Genomic DNA, 25,887 nt, shown 5'->3' with positions numbered 1-25,887 from the left:
AAACTAAAGATAGAGTTACCATTCGATCCTGCAATCCCACTCCTGGGTATTTATCTGAAGAAAATGAAAACACTAATTAGAAAATATGTATGCACCCCTATGTTCATTGCAGCATTATTTATAATAGCTAAGATATGGAAGCAACCAAAGTGCCCATCAATAGATGAATGTGTAAAGATGTGATGTGTGTGTATATCCACACACCACACCACACACACACACACACACACACACACACATACTGGAATATTACTCAAACATAAAAAAGATTGAAATATAACCATTTATGACAACATGGGTAGACCTAGAGGGTATTACGCTTGGTGAAATAAGTCAGACAGAGAAAGACAAATACTGTATGATTCCACTGATAATATGAAATCTAAGAAACAAAACAAATGAACAAATATAGCAAAACAGAAACAGAGTTATAGATACAGAGAGCAGGTGGTTTCCAGAGGGAGGGCGGTAAGGGGAGGAAAGAAATAGGTGAGGAGATTAGAGTTGCAAAATTCACGGTCTGAAATGTACAGTGTGGGGAATATAGTCAATAACTATGTAACTAGACATCGTGATCATTTTGAAATATATAGAAGTATTGAATCACTATGTCGTGTAACAGGAACTTGCATAGTGTTTTAGGTCGATCATACTTCAAAAACAGACTCATAAGAAAAAAGATCAGATTTGTGGTTAGCAGGGACGGGAGGTGGGTGGAAGGGGAACTGGATGAAGGCCGTCAAAAGGTACAGACTTCCAGTTACAAGATAAATGAGTACTAGGGGTGTGATATGCAACATGATACCTAGAGTTAACACTGCTGTGTGCTGTAGAGGCAGGTTGTTAAGGGGTAAATCCTGAGAGTTCTCATCACGTGGGAAAAGTTCTGTTTAACTTTCTAAGTTTTTATCTGTTTGAGGTGATGAATGTTCACTAAACTTATTGTAATAAACATTTCCTTTGTATGTGAGTCCAATCATTATGCTGCACACATTAAACTTACATAGTGAGGTATGTAAATTATATCTCAATAAAACTGGAAGAAAAGAATTAAAATAAAAGTACATTGTACAGTTTAATTATTGCTGTGACACAATCCTCTCAGACATTTTAGAAAAGTGATTATTTAAGGCTTCTTGTCTAATAGAAGATTTTCAGAAGTGAAGAACTGTGTGGTACCAGAGTAATCTTTCAGTCAGTCGATATTAGTTAGATTTTTAAAACATTAAATTTGAAACAGCAAGGTCTTTAGAGCTCGTCCCTATATAATCTCTAGTACTTTGTCTGCTGCCTCACGCGTACTCTAGCAACAGACTCCCGGACTTCTGTCTGTGAGGCCAGCCTGAGGTATCTGGGGACCAACATCTAACGAGAGAGATTGTGCTTCGCCTGGTGTTTCTCACTGGGTCTTGGCCCTGATTCTCGAGATCCCAAGTTGAGTCCACTCAGAAGTTCTCGTGAAAGTATTTTTCCGTTGTTCATAACATACCTTCCATTCTCACTCTGCGAATGCTTTCTGCCCCCGACCTCACTCTCATGCAGTGGTGCTGTCCCAGCACGACACAGGCCAAGTTCTGGGCGGAGCCAAATTGCTATTTAGCATACAACAGTGGTTTCCAAAGTGGAGTTTGTTTCCTGTCCATTCACAAAGTAAGTCACTGGGCTGTGTGAAGAAACTATTAGAACTTGTATTTATTTTTATTGTTACAATTTTTAAAGTTTTTGTTTTGTGTGTAAAATAATGTATATGTCAGTGAGTAGTACATATATATCAATAGTTTATAAATAATTAAAATACACATATAATGGGTATATGTACTCTAATTTTATTTTTGCTTTTGGTGGTGTATGATCAAAAATTTTTGAGACCGGATAAGACTCTTATAGCGCATCTGGGTGAGGGTTTTTATTCTGTTATTTGTCAGTTCCTCCATAAATATGAGCTTCATGATATGCACAATTGTGTGTGTGTGTGCTCACACGCGCACGCCTGCACCCTCATGTATGTGTGTTTTTCTTGTGAAAAATTCCGTGGCTCTCACCAGATTCTCGGGAGTCTTTGGCCCTAAAGATCAAATATGCTGGGCTTCCCTGGTGGTGCAGTGGTTAAGAATCCACCTGCCAATGCAGGGGACACGGGTTGGAGCCCTGGTCCGGGAAGATCCTGCATGCCGCCGTGCAACTAATCCCACGTACCACAACTACTGGGCCTGTGCTCTAGAGCCCGCGATCCACAACTGTGAAGCCTGCGCGCCTAGAGCCCATGCTCCACGACAAGAGAAGCCAGCGCAATGAGAAGCCTATGGGCACCTCAACAAAGAGTAGCCCCTGCTCGCTGAAACTAGAGAAAGCCCGTGCTCAGCAACGAAGACCCAATGCAGCCAAAAATAAATAAATAAAATAAATAAATGTTTTCTAAAAAATGCATAAAATCAGATATGCTTATCTGGGATCCCTGGGCCATGAAACCACTGAAGTTCTTTTTGGGAGGACTGTACCTTGTTTGCATATAACTGCCTAGTTTAAATTAAGTGGTACTAACTGATTCACTTTGTTATAAAGCAGAAACTAACACACCATTTGTAAAGCAATTGTGTACTCCAATAAAGATGTAAAATAAATTAATTAATTAAGTGGTACTTCATTTGAAAAATAATATATATGATTAGATACATAGTCTTTTTTCTTTTTAATTAATTAATTTTGGCTGCGTTGGATCTTCGTTGCTGCGTGTGGGCTTTCTCTAGTTGCGGCGAGCGGGGGCTACTCTGTTGTGGAGCGCGGGCTTCTCACTGCGGTGGCTTCTTGTTGCGGAGCACAGGCTCTAGGCGCGCAGGCTTTAGTAGTTGTGGCTCGCGGGCTCTAGAGCGCAGACTCAGTAGTTGTGGCGCACGGACTTAGTTGCTCCGCGGCATGTGGGATCTTCCCGGACCAGGGCTTGAACCCATGTCCCCAGCACTGGCAGGCATATTCTTAACCACTGTGCCACCAGGGAAGTCCCATATTCTTTTTAATAGATTGAAGTCTTATTAAGTCTTTAGTCTGATAAACTGCCGCCAGAATGGTTGCCATGATCTCATGGTGTGACCTATGCTGCATACTCTATACTAGGGTCTGGGTCCCTTTTACCTTCTTTTAAAAGATATTTTATTGTATGTTTTCACTAACCTTATACTTCTTTAAAATATTATGATAGATTATTGTCTCTCAAATTCAAATACATCGGCCCTGGATAGATGTAGTTACAAAAGAGCTGCTATTTGAAACCGGCTGTTTTTCTGTTGTCTCCATAAGCTGCTTTTGTGGAGTCTGTCTGTATAATAGGTGATGGGACTGCATTGAGTGGGGATGTGAGTTAAGTTTAAAAGTCAGCTGATAAGATGAAATTGAGTTTAGTCAAAGTTATTCTTGAAATTCTTAGATCACCCATAAAATTAAAGGTATATGATTTTGTATATACAGTCCTTTGTGGTTAAAATTTTATATGGCCCCGAGTAGCTCTTCAGTTTCTTCCTTAAAGAGTGTCAACAATCCCATCATCTCTCAGTTGACTGACCACTTGAATGCTATTTTACTTATTTATTTATTCATTTACCAGTAGTCAGAAAAACCCTACCATTCACATATTCTTTCCAATAAGTATTGGGCCTAGGACACGAGCTCACTGAATAGAATGACTATTCAGATTTTTTTTCAATAAAAAGACTTGCTTTTTAAATATGTATAGGTGAATTTAAGTAACTTCAATGCATACATGATACAACTGCACTGCATTTCCAACCTATATGACATAATTACACTGTATTTCCAGCGTTGGCCATTTCCCTGCACAAGCCTGTAGAATCCAACTCAGATGAATAATGTATGTGTGTGTTTTTTCCCTTGGAAAGGAATCACTCTATCTGTTTATTTGTTATGTAATAAGTTTTAAGTATTTGCAAGGCATTGCTCTGGGCATTGGAATTATAAGAATGAAAATGACACAGTCCCTGTTCTTATAGAACTTACATTCTAGTGGCGAAAGTAGGCAATAAATAAACCACAAAGGAGGGCTTCCCTGGTGACGCAGTGGTTGAGAGTCCACCTGCTGATGCAGGGGACGCAGGTTGGTGACTCGGTCCGGGAAGATCCCACATGCCGCGGAGCGGCTGGGCCCGTGAGCCATGGCCGCTGACCTGCACGTCCGGAGCCTGCGCTCCGCAACGGGAGAGGCCACAACAGTGAGAGGCCCGCGTACCGCAAAAAAAAAAAAAAAAAAAAAAAAAAAAACCACAAAGGAAAAGAAACATTTCGGGCAGTGTGTGCTGTGAAGAAACATAATCAGGGTGGAGGGCCTTGGCAGGTCCGCTGTCTGGGGAAGGGGAATCAGGTGGCCTCTCGGAGGAGGTGACATGTGAACAGGAGCCTGCATGAAGAGGGGACAAGGGTGGGAGAGGTGAGAGGGTTTGTCAGGTGTCTCTTCCATCACGACCCTGGTTTCCTAGTTCAGGGGAGCAGGCTGCACCACCCACCCCACACGAGTGGCACGGTGGGTTTCTTGTGGATGTAGGCGAAACCGCTGAGCAAGTGACTCATGTCAGCGCCATTGCTCATCGCTTCCAAGAGGCTGCGATATGTGGGCAGAGTCGCTTTGGGTTGACTGGGGTTTTCCCACCAGGTAACAGCCGTGTGTTTTACCTAGGATCCCACCAACAGAAATGAGAAAGTCCATGGAATTTGATCCGTCTGATTTGTACTTTATTTTGTTATGTATGTATAAATTTATTGTATCTGATTTTATTAAGGGCTATTTTATTTATTTTTAACAGGAATCACTAGATTTGATCTACTTGGAGACTTTGGAAGGTTTAATTGGCTGGGAAATTTCTATATTGTGTTATCCTACAATTTGCTTTTTGCTATTATGACAACATTGTGTCTGGTCAGAAAATTCACCTCTGCTGTGCGAGAAGAACTTTTCAAGGCCCTAGGTAATTCTGAGGTTTATGGGTATTTTTGTCTTTTTCTACTTATTAATAATTTTGACATTTCAGCTAATTTTAAGTCTTCATCTATTCATTTTTCCAAATGTGTAAATCCTTAGAGGTCACATTCCTGACCCACTACTTACTGGATATGCTCTTGTATAAAATTACTTCATTAAGTCTCATCTTTCTCATCTGTAAAATGGTGATAATATCTTCTTCTTTTAGGACTGTTGTGAATATTAACTGAAATAGTTCCTTTAAGGGCCTAAGCATAATCCTAGCACATGGGAAGAGCTCAGTAAACATTAGCTCTTTGGTTATGAAGATGAGGGTAGGTGTGATGAGCTGAGGATGATGATGTGCTAAAGACATATTTGGGTATTGATACCTCTTACTATTTTTTAGTTAAAGGTTGTTTTCAGGATTGGATTTTATAGGTATCAGGCTGACCCACAATTCTAATTCTCTTCAGTTAGTCGAATAATAATTCAGAATAAAAGTATTAGTGTTCTTGGCATTAATAAGAGAGAGGGCATTCATCATGTATCCTATGAGTCATATGCATGTGACAGTGTTAAAAACTCATAGGTTTGGCTGAGCTATAAAGGGTCCAAATGTAACCTATGAATGTATTCTTCATGCTTGCTTCAACATTAGTACTAAACATATTTCAGGTTTTGTATTTTAGGAATACCAGGACAATAGAAGCTGTCTTGCTGTATAAGCCCTCTTGGGTTTAGGGTGTGTAATTTTATAAAAGAAGGGAAAGGTACTGATTTATTGTAGAAAGTCCTGACGTTAGCCGTTTACCTGAATTGACATCATTTGAATGCTTATACTCTGTATTCTTTTGTGGCTCTTAGCTGTTGCAAAAGGCAACATAATAATTGATTCTTTAAGATTCTGTTTTCAGATACTTTAAACCTTATGAGCAACAATAAAGCTTTGCATACCACCAAGCCTTTCCAACCCTGATGCTTGAAAGGATGACCTTTGGGAAGGAAAAAGGATTTCAGATTATCTATTCATGTCTGTTTTACTGCAAATTTATCGTGGGAGGGGGTGGCTGATGAGATATTGGCCTGAAAGGGAAAGTTACATCTCATTTCAACTGAAGCACCAGATAATCTACAGATTTTAATGCCTAGGTTCCTTAATGCTGGTCAGATTAAAATCTAAAGGTGAAGTCAGGATCAAACAGTCCTCTCAGCCAAAGTTTTAGAGTTGAAATTTCATTTTTAAGCCTGTTGTAGCATCAGCAATATTAGTAGCCATAACCTCAGATAAATTCCTATTCACCATTCACGAAAATGAGATGGTTATGAAGAAATTGCAGTAAATTTAGCGTTTGAGTTGGGTATTCTGGATACCATCTTGCTAAGGAAGTCTTTATTAAAACAGTAAAATGTAATTTAACCCAAGGTAAAAGTTGTAAATGTTGTGTTGGCTCTTTGGCCATAAGAGGCAGTGAAATCATCAAGAGTTGTGTAAAACATCTAATAGATACAGTCTTTTTTTTTCCCTAATGTTTTCTGTTACTCTTTGAATGCTCTAAGGAGGCAATGCCTTATACCTAGAAAATGATCCTCATTAAGTGTATGTCATATGTGAATGATCTGAGATCTTAAATATGATTTCACTGGGAGTCATAATTTGATTATAAAATATAAAATTTAACTATATCCTTTCTTTTTTCTTTTTCTTCTTTTGTGTGTGTGTGGGAGGTGGGGTGGGAGGGATTTTTCTCTCTGCTGCTGTGCGTTGAGAATCATAACATCTATCTCATAGAGTACCTGGCACATGGCAGACACTCAGAATGTAGCGACCATGATGGTGGTGGAGGTGATTGTTTTTGCAGAAGAGAGACATTGTAGTTTTCCTGAATGCATAACCTTTGCTACACCCAGGTTTTAGAAGTAACTCATTGAAATAATCGATCCTAAAGGGGTTCTGTTCCAGGGAGGGCGTTGGTCACTCGGTCGCTGCTCTCTTTGCCCACGTCCTTCTGCAGCCGGCCTGTGTTAACACGCTTTCTCACGTCCAGCAGTTGTAGGTGCCTTCTGTCACTCAGTGGCTTGGCCGTTCCTGAACAAAAAAACAAGAACTGTTTTTTTTGTGTGTGTTGGATTGATTTATTTTTCCTTTCCCAGTCATGCATCATAGACAGGCTCAGTTTTACCTTTTCTTTCATTAAGATATGCAATGATAGAAATTTAAAAATTTGGAGTGCTATGTTGGCTTGCGAGGGATATAAAATTGCTTACCAGTCAGGCAGACAACCATCTGAAATTTTAGGGGAAAAATCATCTTATCCAGGTATATTTTTACAAATATCTGAGCCTCATAAAAATTGTTACCTCAAAATCTTTTCCATGAATGTGTTGCTTATGTGCTCTTGACTGTCTTTATGCTTCATTTTGTTAAAGTGCTCAGAGCTTTAATGCCACTTAAACTCTTAAAATTTCTTCTCTCTTTTCTGCCTGTGAGGGCACAGTATTGTCCTATGTGTCAGGTATACTATGTAAATAATGCTATGTGATACAGAGGGAAAGTAATGTAACTTAAAAGGTAGTAATCTTTTACTCTGTGAAATATCTTTGAGTAGTGAAATCTTTTTTATGGTCAGTTTGTTCTGTTGCCATTTCTTTCTTCTTGGTAGTGTCTTCTGTTGCTTTTCTTTTTACTTGCATGCTTTATGTTTTGGTGTGTCTTTCCCTGCATTTTCCTGTGAGTGTGTATGTATGGGTGTCTTTTAAAACAAAAATGGGGTCATCCTCGTTTCAGGTTGTTCCCTGGGAAGGGCACTAGGGTGTGGGGATAAGCTTGCAGGAGGAGGTTTATTAGAAGTTGCTCTTGGGACCAAGGTGGAGGGCGGGGCAGGGGCAGGAGCTGTGCGGAGGGCAGTGGCCACCGCATCTCACCGGAAGCCTCAGCTGGCCCCGTGGGATGTTGGATGAAGGAAGGACTCCCAGGCTGCCCTGAACTAGGGGAGGCCTGACTGCCTCCCGGGCAGCTGTCTTCAGCTCAGGCCCAGGCGCTGCCGGTGGGGAGAAGGGCCCTTTCATCCTACAGGGAGTGTAGCCAGAGAGGCACAGTTCCCTCAGGAGCACGGCACACTCTGCCCGACGTCTCAACAATGCATTAGTTCTTACATCTTCTTCATTTTCCTGCAGGGCTTCATAAACTTCACTTATCAGATACTTCAAGGGATCCAGAAACCACAAAGCCTTCTGCGAATGGGCATCAGAAAGCACTGTGAGACCCGCAGTAGCGCCCTGCAATCAAGAGCCTGAGCGCCCCGAACCTGTGACGTTCCCGTCGGTCAGGGGTGTTTCCTGCTGACTGTGGTCCACGTTTACGGCCTGGGCCTGTCAGTGTCGTTTTCATAATCTAAGAGCTCGGCTGTTGCAGGTCTTCTTCTTTTTACCTTTGGGGCGGCCCTTGTAGTTCCCAGCCAGGTGCAGCCTCCTCAGGGCGGCGCGTCTTCTGGGGCCATGTTTGCTTGCATCAGTTATGCGCCCATATGAGAGTGTTAGAAAAGGCCAACTTTGGGGCTTTCTAAGGATTCACTTAAATCTTGTTATATATTCCATTCAAAATGAATTCCATTCATGCCCTACATGAAAGGGCATCCTTGGTACTTAGATGTGAAATTTCTGCAAAAAATGAAAGTTTGTAGATGATATTGCAGTGGGTACATTGGAACTGTAAATGGTTGCAAATTATATTTTTCACTTCCTTAAAGAAAAAACAAAAGCATAGTTCTGATTTATGTTACAGAATGATATTGATTGGACTTTGAGTCAAGGGAAAAATACAAAATTCTTTTAAAACTTGAGCCTTGGTAGGATGCCACAGGAATACCTCCTACTGTCCAGTGGAATAAGCTATGGTAGGAAGTATTATGTAATCATACTTCTCTGACAGTTTATGTGTATATAATTCAATATTACCTCTCATAACATAGTTGCCAGTGTTGAATACACTTGTAACTTAGATTTTGCCTTATAGGCTATATGTACACTCAGTTTTTTTTAAACATTTTTTTTCAGAAATCCCTTAATTCCCTGTGTCCATTATGAACTATAAATGCTCTGTGGTAGACACCCCTTCTGTCGCCACAGTCTTCAGGCTTGATCACTTCTGTACATGCCAATTTAAACATCAGACTTACGAATGTTACCATTTAACACCCAAAACACACAGCATCAGCATTCATGATGTAAGAAAAGTTTTGCCGTGTATCATGGTCTGATGATCATTCAGTTATTAAATTGTAAATAATTCTTGGGATGGGTTCTTGACTTAAGTCCACTGAATAAAAGCTATAACATTATACTCCGTGTTACCATCCACTAGGATCGAGTACCAGAAATTGTGCATGCAAAAATAGCAGATGGGTCCACTTGCACACAGTTCATATCATGCAGCCTCTATAAACACATATGTTCATATGCGCTGTGTGTTTGGCAACAGGTTGTGTTCAGACAAAAGGAAAAGAACAGTTTTCTCAAACTGTTGAATTTAAAGGGTTTTTTTGGGAGAAATTTATGAAAAACAGGCTATATATATTTTGACATCAAAAATTTCCACTTAGATCCAATATAATAAGAGAAAGTAACCCAAAGCTCCATTGTGTATACTTCTCCTTTATTTATACCTCTGCATTTCCTTCTGAGCTTCTCTTCCTGTTAAAATGCAGCTTCGTTTTAAAATAAAAGAACATTTTGTGATTCTAAACAACACTCAGTAAATACCACCAGTCTAGTATGGGTGAATTTCTCAGCATAAGATCCACATACTGAGAAAATGAATAAAAATTGGCTGCTTTCTAATTTTACTGGTAATTATTCCTATTTACGTGTTAATTGCAAGTTTTGATTTTTACTGAAACTTGCTTGCTTTGAGCAGACCAGGTCAAGGGGAGAAGAGAAAAGAATTCCTTTAAATAAAAGAATATCACTTCTAACTTACACTAATTTCAGGGCAGACATCCAGAGGAAGAGCTTCTGGGTATTTGTAAGATGTCTGAAAATTTTTGAGTAAAATATTAAACTTTTCAATGTCTATATCAACTCTTTGTTCATTTGAAAGTTTCTTTCCATCAGAGGACTTAAGCCAGGTTTGGATTAGTAAGGAGTGAAATGTATTATAAATTCCTGAAGCTCTTAGTGGATGCTTCTTCACTGCTGTGTGGAGCAGAGGGACGGTTTTGAACCTTGGGTGCCAGGTGCCTTCTGTGGAAGCAAATATAGGTTGTCACATCCTCGATCTGCACGTAATGACAACCACCTGAGGCTCTAGCAACACCTGGTGCATTCCTGGTCACAAGCGCAGTCTTCCTCTTGAGTGAGACACTTACTCTAAATGCAGGCGCTTCTCCTGCATGCACGCTGGAGGCTGGCATGTGCACCTGTGGCAGAAGTGGCTGCGGCGCATTGAGGCCGAGCACTGGAGGACCGGTAAGGACAGACAGGCACCCGGGAGCTTCCTGTTACTGCAGTTGTGCGTGCAGTGGAGGGCAGGCTCGAGGCCTCAGGTCCTCCGAGGACCTCCGAGGTCCCGGTGCCGGCGGTCGGACGGGCCTGAAACTGCCTTCCTTCTAAGTGGGTGGGGTACATCACTGACTGCATTAAATCAAATGCTCCTTTTATTTTTTCTCAGCACTAGGATCTATTTTAAAAGGGCATTAGGCACTGCAATCACAAAGCTGCTTGAGGAGACTGAGCCAATTCTTATCATTCATTGGTTCTACAGTATGTAAATAAATTATTTTGAAGTTATAAATTTTACAGATTATAATGTTTGTAATGATTTTTACTGATTTTCCAAGATATTTCTTAGATTTAAAATTTGTTTAGCTTTATATACATTCTGTGTAAAAATAGACCTGCTGTAAATATGAGACTTTATGTGAAAATTACACACACACACACACACACACACACACAGGTGGCACCTTCAGTGCCACGCTGAGGGGTTGACAGTGGATGAGAATGAAAGCTTCCTGGTGGTTCTCAGTCTCGGGTGCGTCAAAGGTGCATATATACCTGACCTTCGGGGCACCGGCTTCTGCCTGGTTTTCTGGAGCAGTCGGCCTCCCTGTGGCCTCTGTAACCGCCTTATTTACCAGCAACACAGGCTTACATCGCGTGAAAGCCCTAGGTGGCTTTCTATGTTGTTAGCAGTATTTAGTATATAAAGGCAGAGTTCTTAAAATAATTTTTTTTTAAGTATGAGGATACATGCAGTACTGACTTTTTAAACTTTTAAAAAATTGGTATGATGTTACTTTAAAAATAATGTTTGGATGCACTGGCAAATTATTTTTGTTTACAGAGTGTTTTGTTTACAGGTTATCAGTCTTGTTTCTGTGAGATACTTTTAGTGTGACTTTTTAAATGTCTCAGAAATTAAAGTTTTACAAAAAGTGATTTCATATTTTGGTTTACAAGTACTCAAATGTGTTTTTTATTTTTAATCTTAAATACCATCATGGCTAAAACTTAAGGGTGTATGTAGGTTATTTTCATTTCAGTTTTATAAAGGGCAATAACTATTCTTATGGAATGTTGAATTGAGGGAGGAGTGGATATTTTCTCTCCTTTTTGTTGGGGAGTTTTTGATCAGTTTCTTGCAACCTAAAATGTAGCATCAATAATTGAAATCATGTATGTTATTTCTTTGACTTATGTAGGTTTGATTTCTCTAATTTCTTCCATTGAAGGACTGAGCCATGTACCTGATTGTGGTGTGAGCAGCTTAATCCAGAGTGCCTGGAAGGCAAAGGCCTTTAGCATGTGGCTCATTCACTGACAAACAGAAGCCTCTACGGCAGTGGCTTTCAGACTTCTGACCAGAGTAAGAAATCCAGTCTACATTGTGACTCACACACACATACATACTTCTATACACAAACAAAAATTTAACAAAACAGTACCTACTTTTACTGTGTGTGATGCATGCTGGCTTTTTCTATTCTGTTTTGTTGGTATTTAAAAAGAAATACTTGACACAAACCACCAAGTCATTTCCTGGCTGAAAGAATACAAAGCATTTTTTTGGCTTTTGAATATTGTTCAGGTAAAATTCATTATTGCAAATACCACTGAAACAAAAGGATTGCATATGCAAATTACTTGTTCCACTGAAAAGAATGTAATAAAAATCAGTAGAAATCGCTCAGACTCTAAAAAGTGGATTATAAAATTTCAAAACTAAGTGATTGATCCATATGTCTTAAAGGAGTAGTGCTGGGAGCTAGTTTTCAAGATAAGTTATTTAACTTCCAATTCTTTGCAATTCAATTAGGAAACATTTTTTCAAGTTCAAATGTAATCAAACAAGAAATTCACACAAAACCCAGTCATCCTGGATATGACTTTGGTGCTGTGCTCTTCTAAAGGTGTGAAGAGGTCAGGTTCTCACAAGCATGGATTACAGAAAGCAGGGCAGCAGCAGCTGCTGTGCGTGTCTTCTGAGGACCGGAGAGAAACAAGGATCTTCAGTGTCTCAGTGTGAGGACGCTGAGATTCAAATGGTGGGCTGTGAATCTGAGGAAGAAAGTTTTTTCAGTTTCTAAGAATACTATGTGAAGGATGTAATGTCTTTCCCTTTGAAAAGCTATTATTAAAAGAATGTACTGCTTACAAACAGTGACACTGAGGATCGAGGATTTGGGACCCTTCTGGAGCTAGCGTATTGGTTCTGCAGCCTTCCCTTCACAGCCCTCTGGAAATCTTCCACGGTTTTTCTCTGTCGGCTTAACAGTGGGCTTGAGGATGGGGTGACAGAGGTATTATGCTGATGCTAGCACCTGTCCCTCCCCGGCCTGTGCCTGTTCAGAGAGTTTCTCATCACCTCCACTCTCTCTCATCCTCTCTCGACTTCAGTCTCAGCAGTGATTCACTTCTTTTCTCTTTTTGGTCCTCGCTGTGGCATCCCATCAGACCTCGAGGTCAAGGAGGCGAAGGGGGCGTGGGGGGAGGGAGGAGGCGGTGTGGTGTTCTTGCTGTCAGCAGCCCGGAGACCTGGGAAATGGGGAAATACACGCCTCCATTCTACAGAGAAGGGGCCCAAACACACGAAGGGTGAGGTTTGCTGAGGTCACACAACTAGGGAGTTGAAGAGCTGTCTGTGAACGCAGGTCGCTATCACTGAGTCTCACCTCTTCCTGGTTTGGGGGTTTTGATTTCTTAGTGACTCCAGTCGGGTGGTTCAGAATTTTCCAACGCCAGGATATTGAGTCAAGTGTTTGAACATTGTCTGTCTTTCTGCTTGTCTTAGTGCTGGTGGGGAGTTGCGGAAGTGTGGCATAGTCCCAGGGCCCATATTTCTAGGCCTTAGAAACTCAAGCAGACTTGATTCTTTCTCAGTTACGCAGCTAAACATTTAGTAATGCAGATAACGTAAGTGGATATCTAAGATGTGGTTCTAAGATGAGACCCATTTTATGTATATAGCTTGCAAAAGGGACTTAACTGCTTTAAATTGGTAATAACAGCAATAATAATAATAGCAGTAGCCACTTAAATAGTGCTTTCCTGTGCCAGGTATTGTTCTAGGCATTTTATATGTGTGTGTATATGCATGTTTATTTAAATATGTAACTTATTTAATCCTCCTGACAGTCCTGTGAAGTGGGTACTGTTAATATTCCCACTTTGCAGATGAGGAAGCTAAAGCACAGAGAGGTTAAGTAACCTGCCCGGGGACCCACAGGACAAAGGATTCGAATCCCGTGCCAGCTGGCTCCTGAGTCCTCACGCTTAACCACTTTATAAACATTGCTTCTCAGATAGACTTTACTTACCACTTACAGCCAATGGAAAGAAGGCACCTATTTTCACACAGGAGGCCCTGAGACTAGTTGACAGAGCCCTGTCTAAGATCAGAGCCTCTGAGACCGAACAAAGGGACTTGTTTAAAATTGTTACCTCTCTTCGTGGTGCTTGGTGAGGACACTGAACCAGGTAGGGAGCGCGTGTGAGACACTTGGGCTTTAAGAATGCGGCTTGATTGCCTTGGAAGGAAGAAAATGGTTCGGGAAAAGTTTTTTGAAGATGATGGCTCTGCTCCATGTGTCACAGGTCGCAGCCCTGCAGGTTTCCCGCAGTCCAGCGAGCTCTGCATTTGTGAGGGGTTTAGGCAGAGCCGCTCTGAGCCACTGGTGCTCAGCGAGCACAAGCCTGGAACTGGCGGCCTTGAGCCCCAGTGTGGGCCGACCAGAGCTTCGGTTTCCTCATGATTTCTGCATTCCTTTCCTCAACAGGTAAAAGGGGCAGGACCTGCGGTTGTGAAAAAGCACGAGGAAACAGTAGCCATAGTTATCTACCACTCTGAAAGGGGGGGAATCACACCTGTGTACCATGTAGTGGAAAACGCCAGGTGGCTTCTGTATCTATGTATGTGTTATCTGTGTATGTGTATCTGTGTATCAGTGCATGTGTATCTGTGTATGTGTATCAGTGTATGTGTATCTGTGCATGTGTATCTGTGTGTGTATGTGTATCTGTGCGTGTGTATCTGTGTATGAGTGCATGTGTATCTGTGCATGTGTATCAGTGTATGTGTATCAGTGCACGTGTATCTGTGCATGTGTGTCTGTGTATGAGTGCATGTGTATCAGTGTATGTGTATCGGTGCACGTGTATCAATGCATGTGTATCTGCATGTGTATCTGTGTGTATGTGTATCTGTGCGTGTGTATCTGCATGTGTATCTGTGTATCAGTGCATGTGTATCTGTGTATGTGTATCTGTGCATGTGTATCTGTGCATGTATATCAGTGCATGTGTATCTGTGCATATGTATCTGTGTATGTGTATCTATGTATGTGTTACATGTGCACCAGGCTGTGGCCGACATGCCACAGCCACTGACACAGGGCCTGAAATGTTAGGTACTTGATAAGTATTAGCTGTTATTTTAAATAATTTATTTAAATGTTCTCTTATAGTTGCTTGACACTTTTAAGATAATGTCACAATTAGTTGTAGCAGATCCTATAAAGGAGTAAAATAAGATTTTAAAATTTTTGCTAGTGGGGGCTGTATAGGAACAACTGAGACCAGCTCCATAAAGGCCATTCAGCATTTATCTGGTCCATATGGGGCTTTTCTAAGTGAGTCCTCACTTATCCTTGTGGAAATTTTTCATCTACTGGAGTTGCCTAAAATCATCATTTCTTAAATTATGATGAGGATTTTGGAATCGTACAGGCTATGTTAAAAACTTGTAACAAACAAGAAAGCATTTTTGAGTCTCCACCTCCTCATGTTTATTTGGATAAGCTTGAAAGTCTAGATGTATCAAACATTAAATTAATTAGTTTCCTTATGAGGCTTTGTCTTTGAAATAGAAGCCAAGTCTGTCTACAAAAGGCAGTGAGGAATTCCCTGGTGGTCCAGTGGTTAGGACACAGTGCTTTCCCTGCCGAGGCCTGGTGGGTTCAATCCCTGGTTGGGGATCTGAGGTCCCACAAGCCTCGCAGCTCAGCCAGGAAAGGTGGGGGGTTGCGCAATGATATTGAACCGTTACAGTGTTTCTGCTGATTTGCCTGATCGAAATCAAGTTTCAGCGTTTAAATTGTGGTTGTAATTCCATGTGGTTGCTCTGTGACGAACCACATGCCACCACAGGATTGTCGTATGTATATGGAAACCCCTTTGTTCATGAGCTTTTTTCCTACCAATAGATGTAGGTTTACATCATTCCATTGAATGGCTATATAGTATTCCTCTTGATGTGTATGGACCATATATATATATTTTTTTTTTCGGTACGCGGGCCTGTCACTGTTGTGGCCTCTCCCGTTGCGGAGCACAGGCTCTGGACACGCAGGCTCAGTGGCCATGGCTCACGGGCCTAGCTGCTCCGTGGCACGTGGGATCTTCCCGGACCAGGGCACGAACCCGTGTCCCCTGCATCGGCAGGCGGACTCTCAACCACTGTGCCACCAGGGAAGCCCCATGGACCATATTTTAATCAACTCCTTAGGGATGGGTGTCTAGATTATTTCCAATTTCTAACTACTGTAAATACTAACAAGTAGCTTTCTACATGTATCTTAGCACACTGTTTTATTATCTCCTTAGAAGTTTATAATGAAAAACTCCTCTTTCTCGTACTCTCCCTGTTTCACTTGTAGCCACCAAATGTGTGGGGTTTTTTTCTACACCAAGTATTTCTCCAATTTTCTGTGGATAACTACATGGGTGTCCTACAATTCAATTCAATTCTGACACTATCTTCATGAAATTAGTGCACACCCACATGTTAGGGACTCAGTCCCAATAAGACTGGCTGCCTACCCGCCCCGTCCCCTCACTTCAGATGCTGATCCCAAGCCCAGGCTGTCACCTGTGCTTCTGAACAACCCGCTTTACATCAGAGGGTCCCAAGACCCCCTCGTCCAGTTCAGTAGTTTGCTAGAGCAGGTCACAGAATGCTGGAAAACAGTTGACTTGCTAGATTACCTGTTTCCCATAAAGGATACAAGTCAGGAACAGCCGGATGGAAGAGAGGCACAGGCCAGATTCGGGGAAGGGGCACTGAGCTTCCCCACCCTGTCGGGGTGCCCCACTCTCCTAGAGCCTCCATGCGTTCACCGACCCGGAAGCTCTCGGAGTCCCTTCAGTTAGCGGTTTTCGTGTGTGTGGAGGCCTCACTATATAGGTGTGATGGATTAAATGATTGGCCACTAGCGATGAGCTCACCCTCCAGCCCCTTTCCACTCCCCAGAGGTCAGGAGGGTGGGTCTAATTAGTTGGTTGGTTCCCCTGGCCATCCTTGGGGAGTTTCCAGAAGTCACCTCATTCAGTGTGGAGAAAAGGGAACCCTCCTACACAGTGGTGGGAATTGGTGCAGCCACTATGGAAAACAGTGTGGAGGTTCCTTAAAAAATCTAAAAATAGAGTTACCGTATGATCTTGCAATCCCACTCCTGGGCATGTATCTGGAGAAAACTCTAATTAGAAAATTTACATGCACCCCAATGTTCATAGCAGCACTAGTTACAATAGCCAAGACATGGAAACAACCTAAATGTCCATTGACAGATGAATGCATAAAGAACATGTACACAACGGAATGTTACTCAGCCATAAAAAAGAATGAAATAATGCAGTAAGTCAGACAGAGAAAGCCAAGTATCATATGATATCACTTATATGTGGAATCTAAAAAGTGGTACAAATGAACTTATTTATAAAACAAATTCAGACATAGAAAACAAACTTATGGGTACCAAAGAGGAAGAGTGGGGAGACAAATTGGGAGTATGGGATTAACAGATACACACTACCATATATAAAACAAATAAACAGCAAGGATCTACTGTACAGCACAGAGAAGTATATTCAATATCTTGTAGCAAACTATAATGGAAAAGAATCAGAAAAAAAAGAATATAGATAAATACATATATGTATAACCGAATCACTGTACACCTGAAACTAACACAACATTGTAAATGAACTCTACTTCAATTAGAAAAAAAAAGTCACCTCATTCACATAAGCCCAGGTGTGGTTGAAAGCGGCTTGTTATGAATATAAAAAGATAGCCTTATCCTCTTATCACTTAGGAAATCCCAAGGGGCTTCAGAGCTCTGTTCCAGAGATGGAAGAGGCCCACATGCGTATTTTTCATTATAAGTCACAATGTCACATAGTTCCTAGAAATGAAAGTGGATCAAAGAGAATGCACACTTCCAAGAGAAAGACCACATCAACATGCTCTCAGCAGCAGCACGTGCGTGTCTAGCTGACACTGGATTTTGCCAGTCTTTTACATTATTGGCAACTTGATGGGCAAATACCGTTTTTCTCACACTTTTAATAACTAGTGGGGGAAACTTTAAGAAGAATTTTAGCAACTATTTGTATTTCTGCTTTTATGAGTTACTAAATATACTTAGCCCACTTTTGGTATTTCTTATTGTTTTATAAAACCTTTCCATTACAGCAGTAATGTAAATATTTGTCTTTCTGTTGTAAATATTTTTCCTAGTTATTTGTTTTTTTAACTTGTTCACATTGTTTTCTGCTACATGGAAATCTAAAATTTTGAAGTAGTCAAAATTGACAATTTCCCATAAGTTTTTTGATATCGTACTTAGGACTTCCCTACTCCAAGAGTCCCTAGTCCAAGGGAAAAAAATTTACCTGTTTTTGTCTCTAACTCCTTTAATTAAGATGTAGCTCACATATCACGTGTTGGGCTGCATCCTACAGGCCTGCAAGCCCTGTAATTGCCCAGTCGCGAGACCAAAGAAAGAGCCTGGTGGTGGCAACGGAGACATCAGTGGTTTATTGGACCCAGGATCTTACCTCTGAAGCAAAGTCCTGCAGCGGCACCTCTGGCTGTGGGGCGGGGCAGGGGTGATGGTTACGGGGGATGGACGTCAGGTTGGCTGGTTACCAGGGAGACTATCCTAGTGGAAGATCCACTATCCTAGTGGATGGGAAGATTAGGACGGTCAGTAGCTGGGGCCAGGGACAAGCATGTAGGCAGTTACTGATCAGGTTCTGTGATGAAGAGGGTAGATCAGCCAGGTGAGTAGGGTGTAGGTGAGGCAGGGACTGGTCCAGCAGGGGATGTCCAGAGAGCAAGAGTGCAGCCATCTTGGGGGGCTTGACCGTGCACCATAAAATTCACTCTCAGTATACAGTTCACTGCTGCTTAGTGTTCAAAAAACAAAATTCAACCAAGGAAATTGAGGATCTACTTGGCCTTATTAGGTGGCTTATGATAGGGCAGCATCCCATCTAGCACCTAGAAGGAGCTCCCAGGGGTTGTACAAAGCAGAAGGTTTTTACAGGGAGAAGGGTGGGGCAAGGGAGCTATTAGCCAAAGAAAAGGAAGGAATATTTTTAGTTCAAGACATCATTTGGGGGGAAGGGAACAGCAAGGGTTTCATCATGCAGATTGCCTCCTCTTCTGCGGGTGGAGAGGGCCCACGTGGCAGACTACCTCCTTGGTGAAGACTAGAAGATTCCAGACTGGTTGATCAAGATTACATTTCTGGTGAAGGCTGAAACTGCAGTTAGGTCAGGTATCATGGGCTTTAGCACAAGTGACACAAGTGACCATTTTGGGCCTGTGGTTTTTCTCTTTTAACATTAAGTATATTCACAAACATCACCACCATCTAATTCCAGAACATTTTCATCACCTCAAACATAACTACTTTTAAGCCTTTGTTTTTTGGTAATCAGGCATTCCTTTATCTGGAGTTTATTTTGATGAAAGGAATGAGATAGTGGCTGTGCAGACCGTCACTGGCACACAACTGTTCTCCTTCATGCTAGGCAACACAAGTCCGGTTTTCTGTAAGGTGGCAGTGCACCCAGCCCCCCACGGCAGGTAGCTGTGGCCACATGGCTCGGGTGATTAGGGAGATTGCTGTGTAGGGCCCCCGGAAAGGTGACTCCAAGAAGTGAGTCCGCCAGGAGAAGCACCGTGGATGTGACAGGGAATTATGACTGGGACTCTGAGCCACTTCCCACCATGAACTTACTTACCTTGAAGATGGGCAGTCACAAGAGCTTGGGTGCCCGTGGGGTGCACAGCTGCCCTGCCTGCCCTCCTGGGGCTCCCTAGGAGATGGCAACTCATCTTGCACTCAGGCCACCGCAGTCAGGTCCGACGTGAGCACCTGAATGCAGTTCCAGCTGATCCTTGATCAGCTGTATTGTTTCCCCAGATGACGAGTCAGTTGTGGCAATATAGTAAATATGTGTGATTTCAGTGCCTTTCCTATAAACCAATTGTCCATAAAATCAAGCTTATTTCTAAATTCTATAACCTGAAACTAATTAGTATATCTCATAAACTGTTTTGAAGATTATTCGCCTCTTTCAATGTAGCAAACACTAACCTTGTGTTCGGAATTATGAATACTTAGACGCACTCTTCATTTCTTGGGGCTCTTGTATACACTTGGCTTATACTTTGGAAGGTACATTCTTTTAGACATTAGCATTCTTGTTGGCAAAGAAAATTCTTGTTCACAAAACAACTCAGAGACAATTGATCAAATTTGTAGATTAGTTAACACTGTTGTATCAATGTTAGTTTCTGGTTTAGACAATTTTACTATGGCATGTTAACATGAGGGGAAGCTGGGTGAAGGCTACATGGGAATTCTATTGTTATAACTTTTTTGTACATCTAGATTATTTCAAAATTTCAGAAATACCATGTAACAGAATTTTGCCGAAGTGTAATCTTTAATCTTCTTAGGCCTTTCACTCTCTGGGCAGAGATAGGTTATTGGCCTGGGCTCATGAATTCAATATTACAACTGGGTATTAGGGCTTACAGAAAACTTCATCCCCAACACTACCATGAGAACCAGGGATAAAGTTTTTAAAAAGTCTTACACCATTTTAGGTAAGTTAGATGTACATCCACACTCCCTGCAGAAAGCATAAAGTAAGCATTTGATGGTTCCAGTAGAGTGTTGTTAACTCTCGTCCCCATGCTGCACGTTACATCCCCAGGACTTATTTTATAACTGTGAGTTTGTACCTTTTGACCCCCTTCACCCATTTTGCTCACCACCTCCACCCCCCTTCCACTGGCCACCGCCAATTTGTCCTCTGTATCTATGAGTTTGGTTTTTGGTTTTTTAGATTCCACATACGAGTGAGATCATATGGTATTTGTCTTTCTCTTATTTCACTTAGTGTGATGGCTTTAAGTTCCATCCATGTTGTCACAAATGGCAGAATTTCCTTTTTACAGAGGAATAATATTCTACATACCACATGTTCTCTAACCATCCAGTGATGGACGCTTAAAATTGTCTTCATGACTTGGTTATTGTAAATAATGCTGCAGTGAATATGGGGATGCAGACATCTCTTGGAGATCCTGATTTCCTTTCTTCTGGATACATACCCAGAAGTGGAATTGCTAAATCACTTGGTAGTTCTATTTTTAGTTTTTTGAGGAACCATCATACTGCTCTCCATGGTGGCTATGCCAATTTACATTCCCACCAACAGTGCAGGAGGGCTCCCTTTTCTCCACACCCTCACCAGCACTTGTTTCTTGTCTTTTTGATAGTAGTCGTTCTAGCAGTTGCGAGGTGATATCTCATTGTGGTTTTGATTTGTATTTTCCTGTTGATTACTGATGTTGAGCATCTTTTCATGTACCTGTTGGCCACCTGTATGTCTTATTTGGAAAAATGTTTATTCAGATCTTCTGTCTGTTTTCTAATCAGATTATTTGGGGTTTTTTTTGCTATTGAGCTGTATAAGTTCTTTGCGTGTTTTTGGATATTAACCCCTTAACAGATACATGATTTGCAGATATTTTCTCCCATTCTGTAGGTTGTTGCCTTTTCGTTTTGTTGATTATTTGTTTTGCAGAAGTTTGTTTATTTTATACTTTTTGTTTATTTATTTTTGCTTTTGTTGTATTGCTTTTGGTGTCAGATCCAAAAAATAATTGCTGAGATTTATGTCAAGGAGCTTACCACCTGTGTATTCTAGAAGTTTTATGGTTTCAGGTCTTACGTTCAAGTCCTTAAGTACATTTTGAGTTGATTTTTGTATATAGTTTAAGACTGGGGTCCAGCAGCACTCTTTTGCGTGTAGCTGTCCAGTTTTCCCAGCACCATTTATTAAAGAGACTTTCCTTTCTTCATTGTATATCCTTCGCTCTCGATCATATATGCGTGGGTTTATCGCTGGGCTCTCTGTTCTGCTCCACTGATCTATTTGTCTTTTTATGCCAGTACCATATTGTCATCAGAGTCAAAAGCCTCAATGTCTTTTGAGTGAGAGATAGTGTCTTTAAAAATTTGATAATCTGGCAACGTTAAGTTCCGTGTTTCGGGATCATGGATCCTAATCAGTAAGCAGCTGCTTTCCCGCTTATCTGTCATCGCTTGGCCGCAGAAGGCATCTGAGTTTGCGCCACTAGAATAAGAGCTGCGATCCCTATGGCACTCTGGAGCTGTTAGCGCTCACTTCAGGGCAGACTCGGGGCCTCGTCTTCGCGTGTCCTCTGCGGGCTCTCAGCTTCCCTGGGAGGAAGTTACCTGTCCACACCCTGTTGTCCGTTGAGGTGTATCAGTACACTTGACCTTGGTGTGAGGTCATCAGCCTGTATGAGGAATACTTTACAAGATCTGTCCCATGAAACTCACCACTGCATCTTGGGACCTCAAAGTGAACACCATCTGTTTATGATGTCATGCAGCCGCCTTTTTGTGGGACAGGTCCTGTCTGAGGCGAGCATGGGGAGTGGTGGTCTGTGAGATGGGAGGACTGTTGGTGTGAGTTGTCTGGACCCCGAGTGCTCGGGAGCAGCCTGGGGGGCGCGTGGCCTTGGCTTGAGCTCCGAGTCTGACGTCGAGGGGCAGCGGCTGGAGAACGTCAGCCAGCTGGCTCCCCACGGCCGGTGTTCTTGAAAGGAGATCCGAGCCGTACTCCACAGCCACCCCAGTTACCAAGTCAAAAAATAAGAGAGAGGAGGCACTTTTCCTGAAGAGAGAGAGAGGGCAGCCATTTTCTGGCTGAACTCTCTTGAACTCCCGGATGGGAGGAATCGCGTAACACATGGTTTTTCTGTTTGGGGCCACTGCTAGCTCAGGTGTGCGGGGTGTTCATCCAGTGGAGCTCAGCCTCCTTCTTGCCTTCTTTTGCTGCCACTCGTTTCTTTCTTTCTTTCTTTCTTTTTTGGCTGCACCACGTGGCATGCAGGACGCTAGCTCCCCGACCAGGGATCGAACCTGTGCCCCCTGCAGTGGAAGCAAGGAGTCTCAAGCACTGGACCGCCAGGGAAGTCCTCTTGTTTCTTTCTCTTCTCTGGTTCCACCTTAGTTTGTGCTATCTTGTGCTCATCAGAGCTCTTTGGTTGCAGGTGCCAGAAACCAAGTTCACCAAGCTCAGGGAGCACATCTGGATCTAGGGCCCAGTTTGCAGCCAAGCCCAGCTGAGCCACCACAGAGCAGGCGGCCCCCATCCAACAGATGAGTAATAAACGCTGCTTGTCCTAAGCATTTTTACAGCAATGGGACGATAAAATCACACTCCCTGATAAAATGAAACAAAACCGGGATTTACTAATCAAAATGATAATAAACTAAATACCCAACCACTTGGAAAGGTAAAAATGGTATTTGTAAATAATTCCAGAAATTTATGGATTATACACGGATTTAAATAGCATCACAGACTTTCCCTCTCCCAGGTGAGTCCTCCACCAAACTCATGCTGCTTAGGGCCCCAACTCTTTCTTGGACAACGACCCATTTTCAAATGAGACCTGAAGAGGCTGTGATGTAATCGTAGAAAAGTCCGCGTGGTGTTCGTGGCTTGACCTGAGAATGTGCTGTCGTCTTCAAACCGTCCAGAGAAGCAGCTACTCCACTGAAGTGCTTTTTTTTTTTACTGTTCTGTGCTTGTAACTTGGTCTCCCCAAGGCTTTGTTGGGCATGCTGTTCCAGAAGACTTGTCAATAAGAGAATTACCTGATGTGCCATTGACTTCCGCAGCTGTGTGAGACTCACCCCTGAGCACTCATGGGGTTTTCACTGCCATGTTCCCCAGCGTTGACCAATCCCAGATTTCCATCCTCACTGATTTTCCCTGTGCGCCCGCTGCCTACAGTTAACTAAGGCCTAGTCAGTAGAGTACTTGGTTGCAAAGAGCAGAGACGGGCTGTGCTCACTTAAGCAGGAAAAGAGTTTTCTGGAAGGACTTTTGACAGCTCACAGATTCAGTGGGAAGGCTTGAGAAATGGGTTCTGAAAGCAGGCAGGACTGCCGGGCGTCTGGGCAGCCACACCCAGCCATCGTGCTCAGGGACAGGAGTGCAGGGACATGGTCACACATGGCCCTGAGGGGCCTCTTACTATCACTGAGTGACCTGGGCATCCCTGGACTCTCCCCACAGATTCCAGTTTGGGGCCTGGAATCAGCCTGACCCAGCCTTCACCGCATGGCTGTGCTCTGCCTTGTGGGCCTTCTGAACGGAAAAGTGAGGTCTGGGATCCAGCCTCCCTCTGCTGTCTCACAACAGAAGTGTTCGCTCACTCTTTAAATCATTCTCCAAGTTAGTCTCCAAATTTTGTAAAAGTCACATCAGATCAGAACAGCTCCACTGCGATAGTTTCCCTGATAACCAGCCAGCCTGACGTCCATGCCCCTATAACTCCACCATTGAGAAGTGAGCACACGCCAATATATGCGGATTTACTCATTTAAATGACGTACATGTGTATGGCTGTATATAAGTAAAACATATCAGATGAGTGTTTTAAAGGATGGGGTAAAAAATAAATAGGAACATACATTTAGTATTTCCTCCCACACGACACTGGGGCTGTTCTGCACCCTTGGCAGGCCTGCTCCTGGCCTTGGCAACCTGTCTGTCTTTTTCCTCCCAGGCCGGGCTTCCTGTCTCCTTGCCGGCAGTTAGCTGTGGCTGCAGTCTTGTGTGCCAGGTGCCCCGGCGTGGCCACAAACGTCTCTGCCTCAGCACATGGGAGAGTCACTGGGGAGCCCGGGCAGAGCCACAAGCCACGGGCCACGAGCCAGAGTCCACTTAGAGAAGCCCCTCAGCCCTCCCCCGCTGCTGAAGGGCTGCAGTTCAAAAGAACAGGCCGCTTTGTCCGTCCCTGAGGCTTGGGCCTCATCTGTTCCAGCAGCTGGGGCACCTCACCATCACAGCTGTGCTTCATTCTTGTAAGTGACCAGGCTCCCAGGAAGATTTCGTGGATTTCTTCACGTATGAACTAAAACAGTATATGTGGCTCTAAGTCAGTACTATGTGATTTACTATTTTCTGATGTTGAAACCACTGAATATTTTATTTTCATATCTTGGGTTTATATATTCAAAGTGCTGAAGTACAACAGTAAAGCAAGAGTTAGGAGCGGCAGAGGACCTTTAGGTTACTAGCTTGTGGTCGACACTAGCTGTAGGTAAGTACCCAGCCGCGCGGGGGCCAGGCCTGGGAAGACAGAGTATTGTAACCCTACTGGCAGCCCCCCTGCGGGCCAATCAGAACCACTGTGGAAATGGGCCAGTGAGCCAGGCTACTGTGTCAGAAGGGAGTCCCTTTACCGTTATGAGCAATTCCAGCTGGCCCACTAGACGCAGAGCAAATCAGCAACTTACAGAACCTCTGAGACAGAAGGTTTTAGTCCGTGCCTCACTTACTTCAACTGATTAAACTCATGAATCTGAAGTTTTCTTTTTATAAAGACTAAAATTGGATGGGTTGTCAGCTTTTAAAATATCGTTAGCTTTCCTAAGTACAACCACCAAAATTAAGGTAAACCTTTCCCCCCGAATTATATAATTTTATTCCTGTGAATTCAACATTCAAGAATTTTCTTTGGATAGCAAGAGCGGCAGAGAGGACACACGTGGAAGGGAGAACTGTCCCCCAAGGAGAACTCCTCCAGAGCAAGGAGACACGTGTGGTGAAACACGTGTGAGCAGGACAGGAGGACCGTGTGCCGTGACGAGGGCGCCGGGAGAGCCTGGCTGCCCACAGAGAGTGGGCTGAGGCAGACGAGCGCTCGGGGCTGTCCCCAGCAGGGCCTGCAACACAGAAGGATGCGGGAGTTGGTCACGCAGGTTGTTAGTTTCATCATAATAGGAAGTTCCGGAAATTTGAGTGAGAGCTGTATACTGACAGACGTGGATCTTCTAAAAATGAAGACATTCTGTGTTAAAATGACATTAATTATATACGTACTCTGCTAGTCTTATGAAAAATGGAAAGGGTAGAAACCCACCTGGGATAACCCATTTTGAAACACAAATAGTTTATAAAATGCTGAACATTAATAATATAGATTTTCTTTTAATCAGGCAAGGAAGAGTAGTCTTTTTCAAAATTCTTGATACTGTGTAGCTGCTAAACTTCTTTATACATTTTCCTCTTTTTGT

At 42.6% G+C, this 25,887-nt stretch overlaps 2 protein-coding genes across 4 annotated transcripts in view; one reads left to right on the top strand and one right to left on the bottom strand.

Moving 5' to 3' along the window:
• Positions 1 to 10,258, top strand: part of LMBR1 (limb development membrane protein 1) — a 140,814-nt gene extending 130,556 nt beyond the window's left edge. For all 3 annotated transcript variants that reach the window (XM_082847001.1, XM_082847002.1, XM_082847003.1), the window contains 2 exons: positions 4,809 to 4,970; positions 8,141 to 10,258. In XM_082847001.1, the coding sequence (XP_082703127.1) occupies positions 4,809 to 4,970; positions 8,141 to 8,226 (248 nt within the window). In that variant the 3' untranslated portion in view covers positions 8,227 to 10,258. The remainder of the gene's footprint in view (positions 1 to 4,808; positions 4,971 to 8,140) is intronic.
• A 15,049-nt stretch (positions 10,259 to 25,307) lies between these two features.
• The window catches only part of RNF32 (ring finger protein 32), a gene marked incomplete at its 3' end in the record, with an annotated part of 39,156 nt that continues 38,576 nt past the window's right edge, over positions 25,308 to 25,887 (bottom strand). The window contains 2 exon segments of the mRNA XM_082847083.1: positions 25,308 to 25,518; positions 25,520 to 25,536. Of these exon segments, the coding sequence (XP_082703209.1) occupies positions 25,308 to 25,518; positions 25,520 to 25,536 (228 nt within the window).

Source organism: Leucopleurus acutus, assembly GCF_964270905.1.
Source record: "Leucopleurus acutus genome assembly, chromosome: 9".
Lineage (NCBI taxonomy): Eukaryota > Metazoa > Chordata > Mammalia > Artiodactyla > Delphinidae > Leucopleurus > Leucopleurus acutus.
The sequence above is the reverse complement of the archived record's forward strand: the minus strand, read 5'-3'. Positions and strand labels throughout refer to the sequence as shown.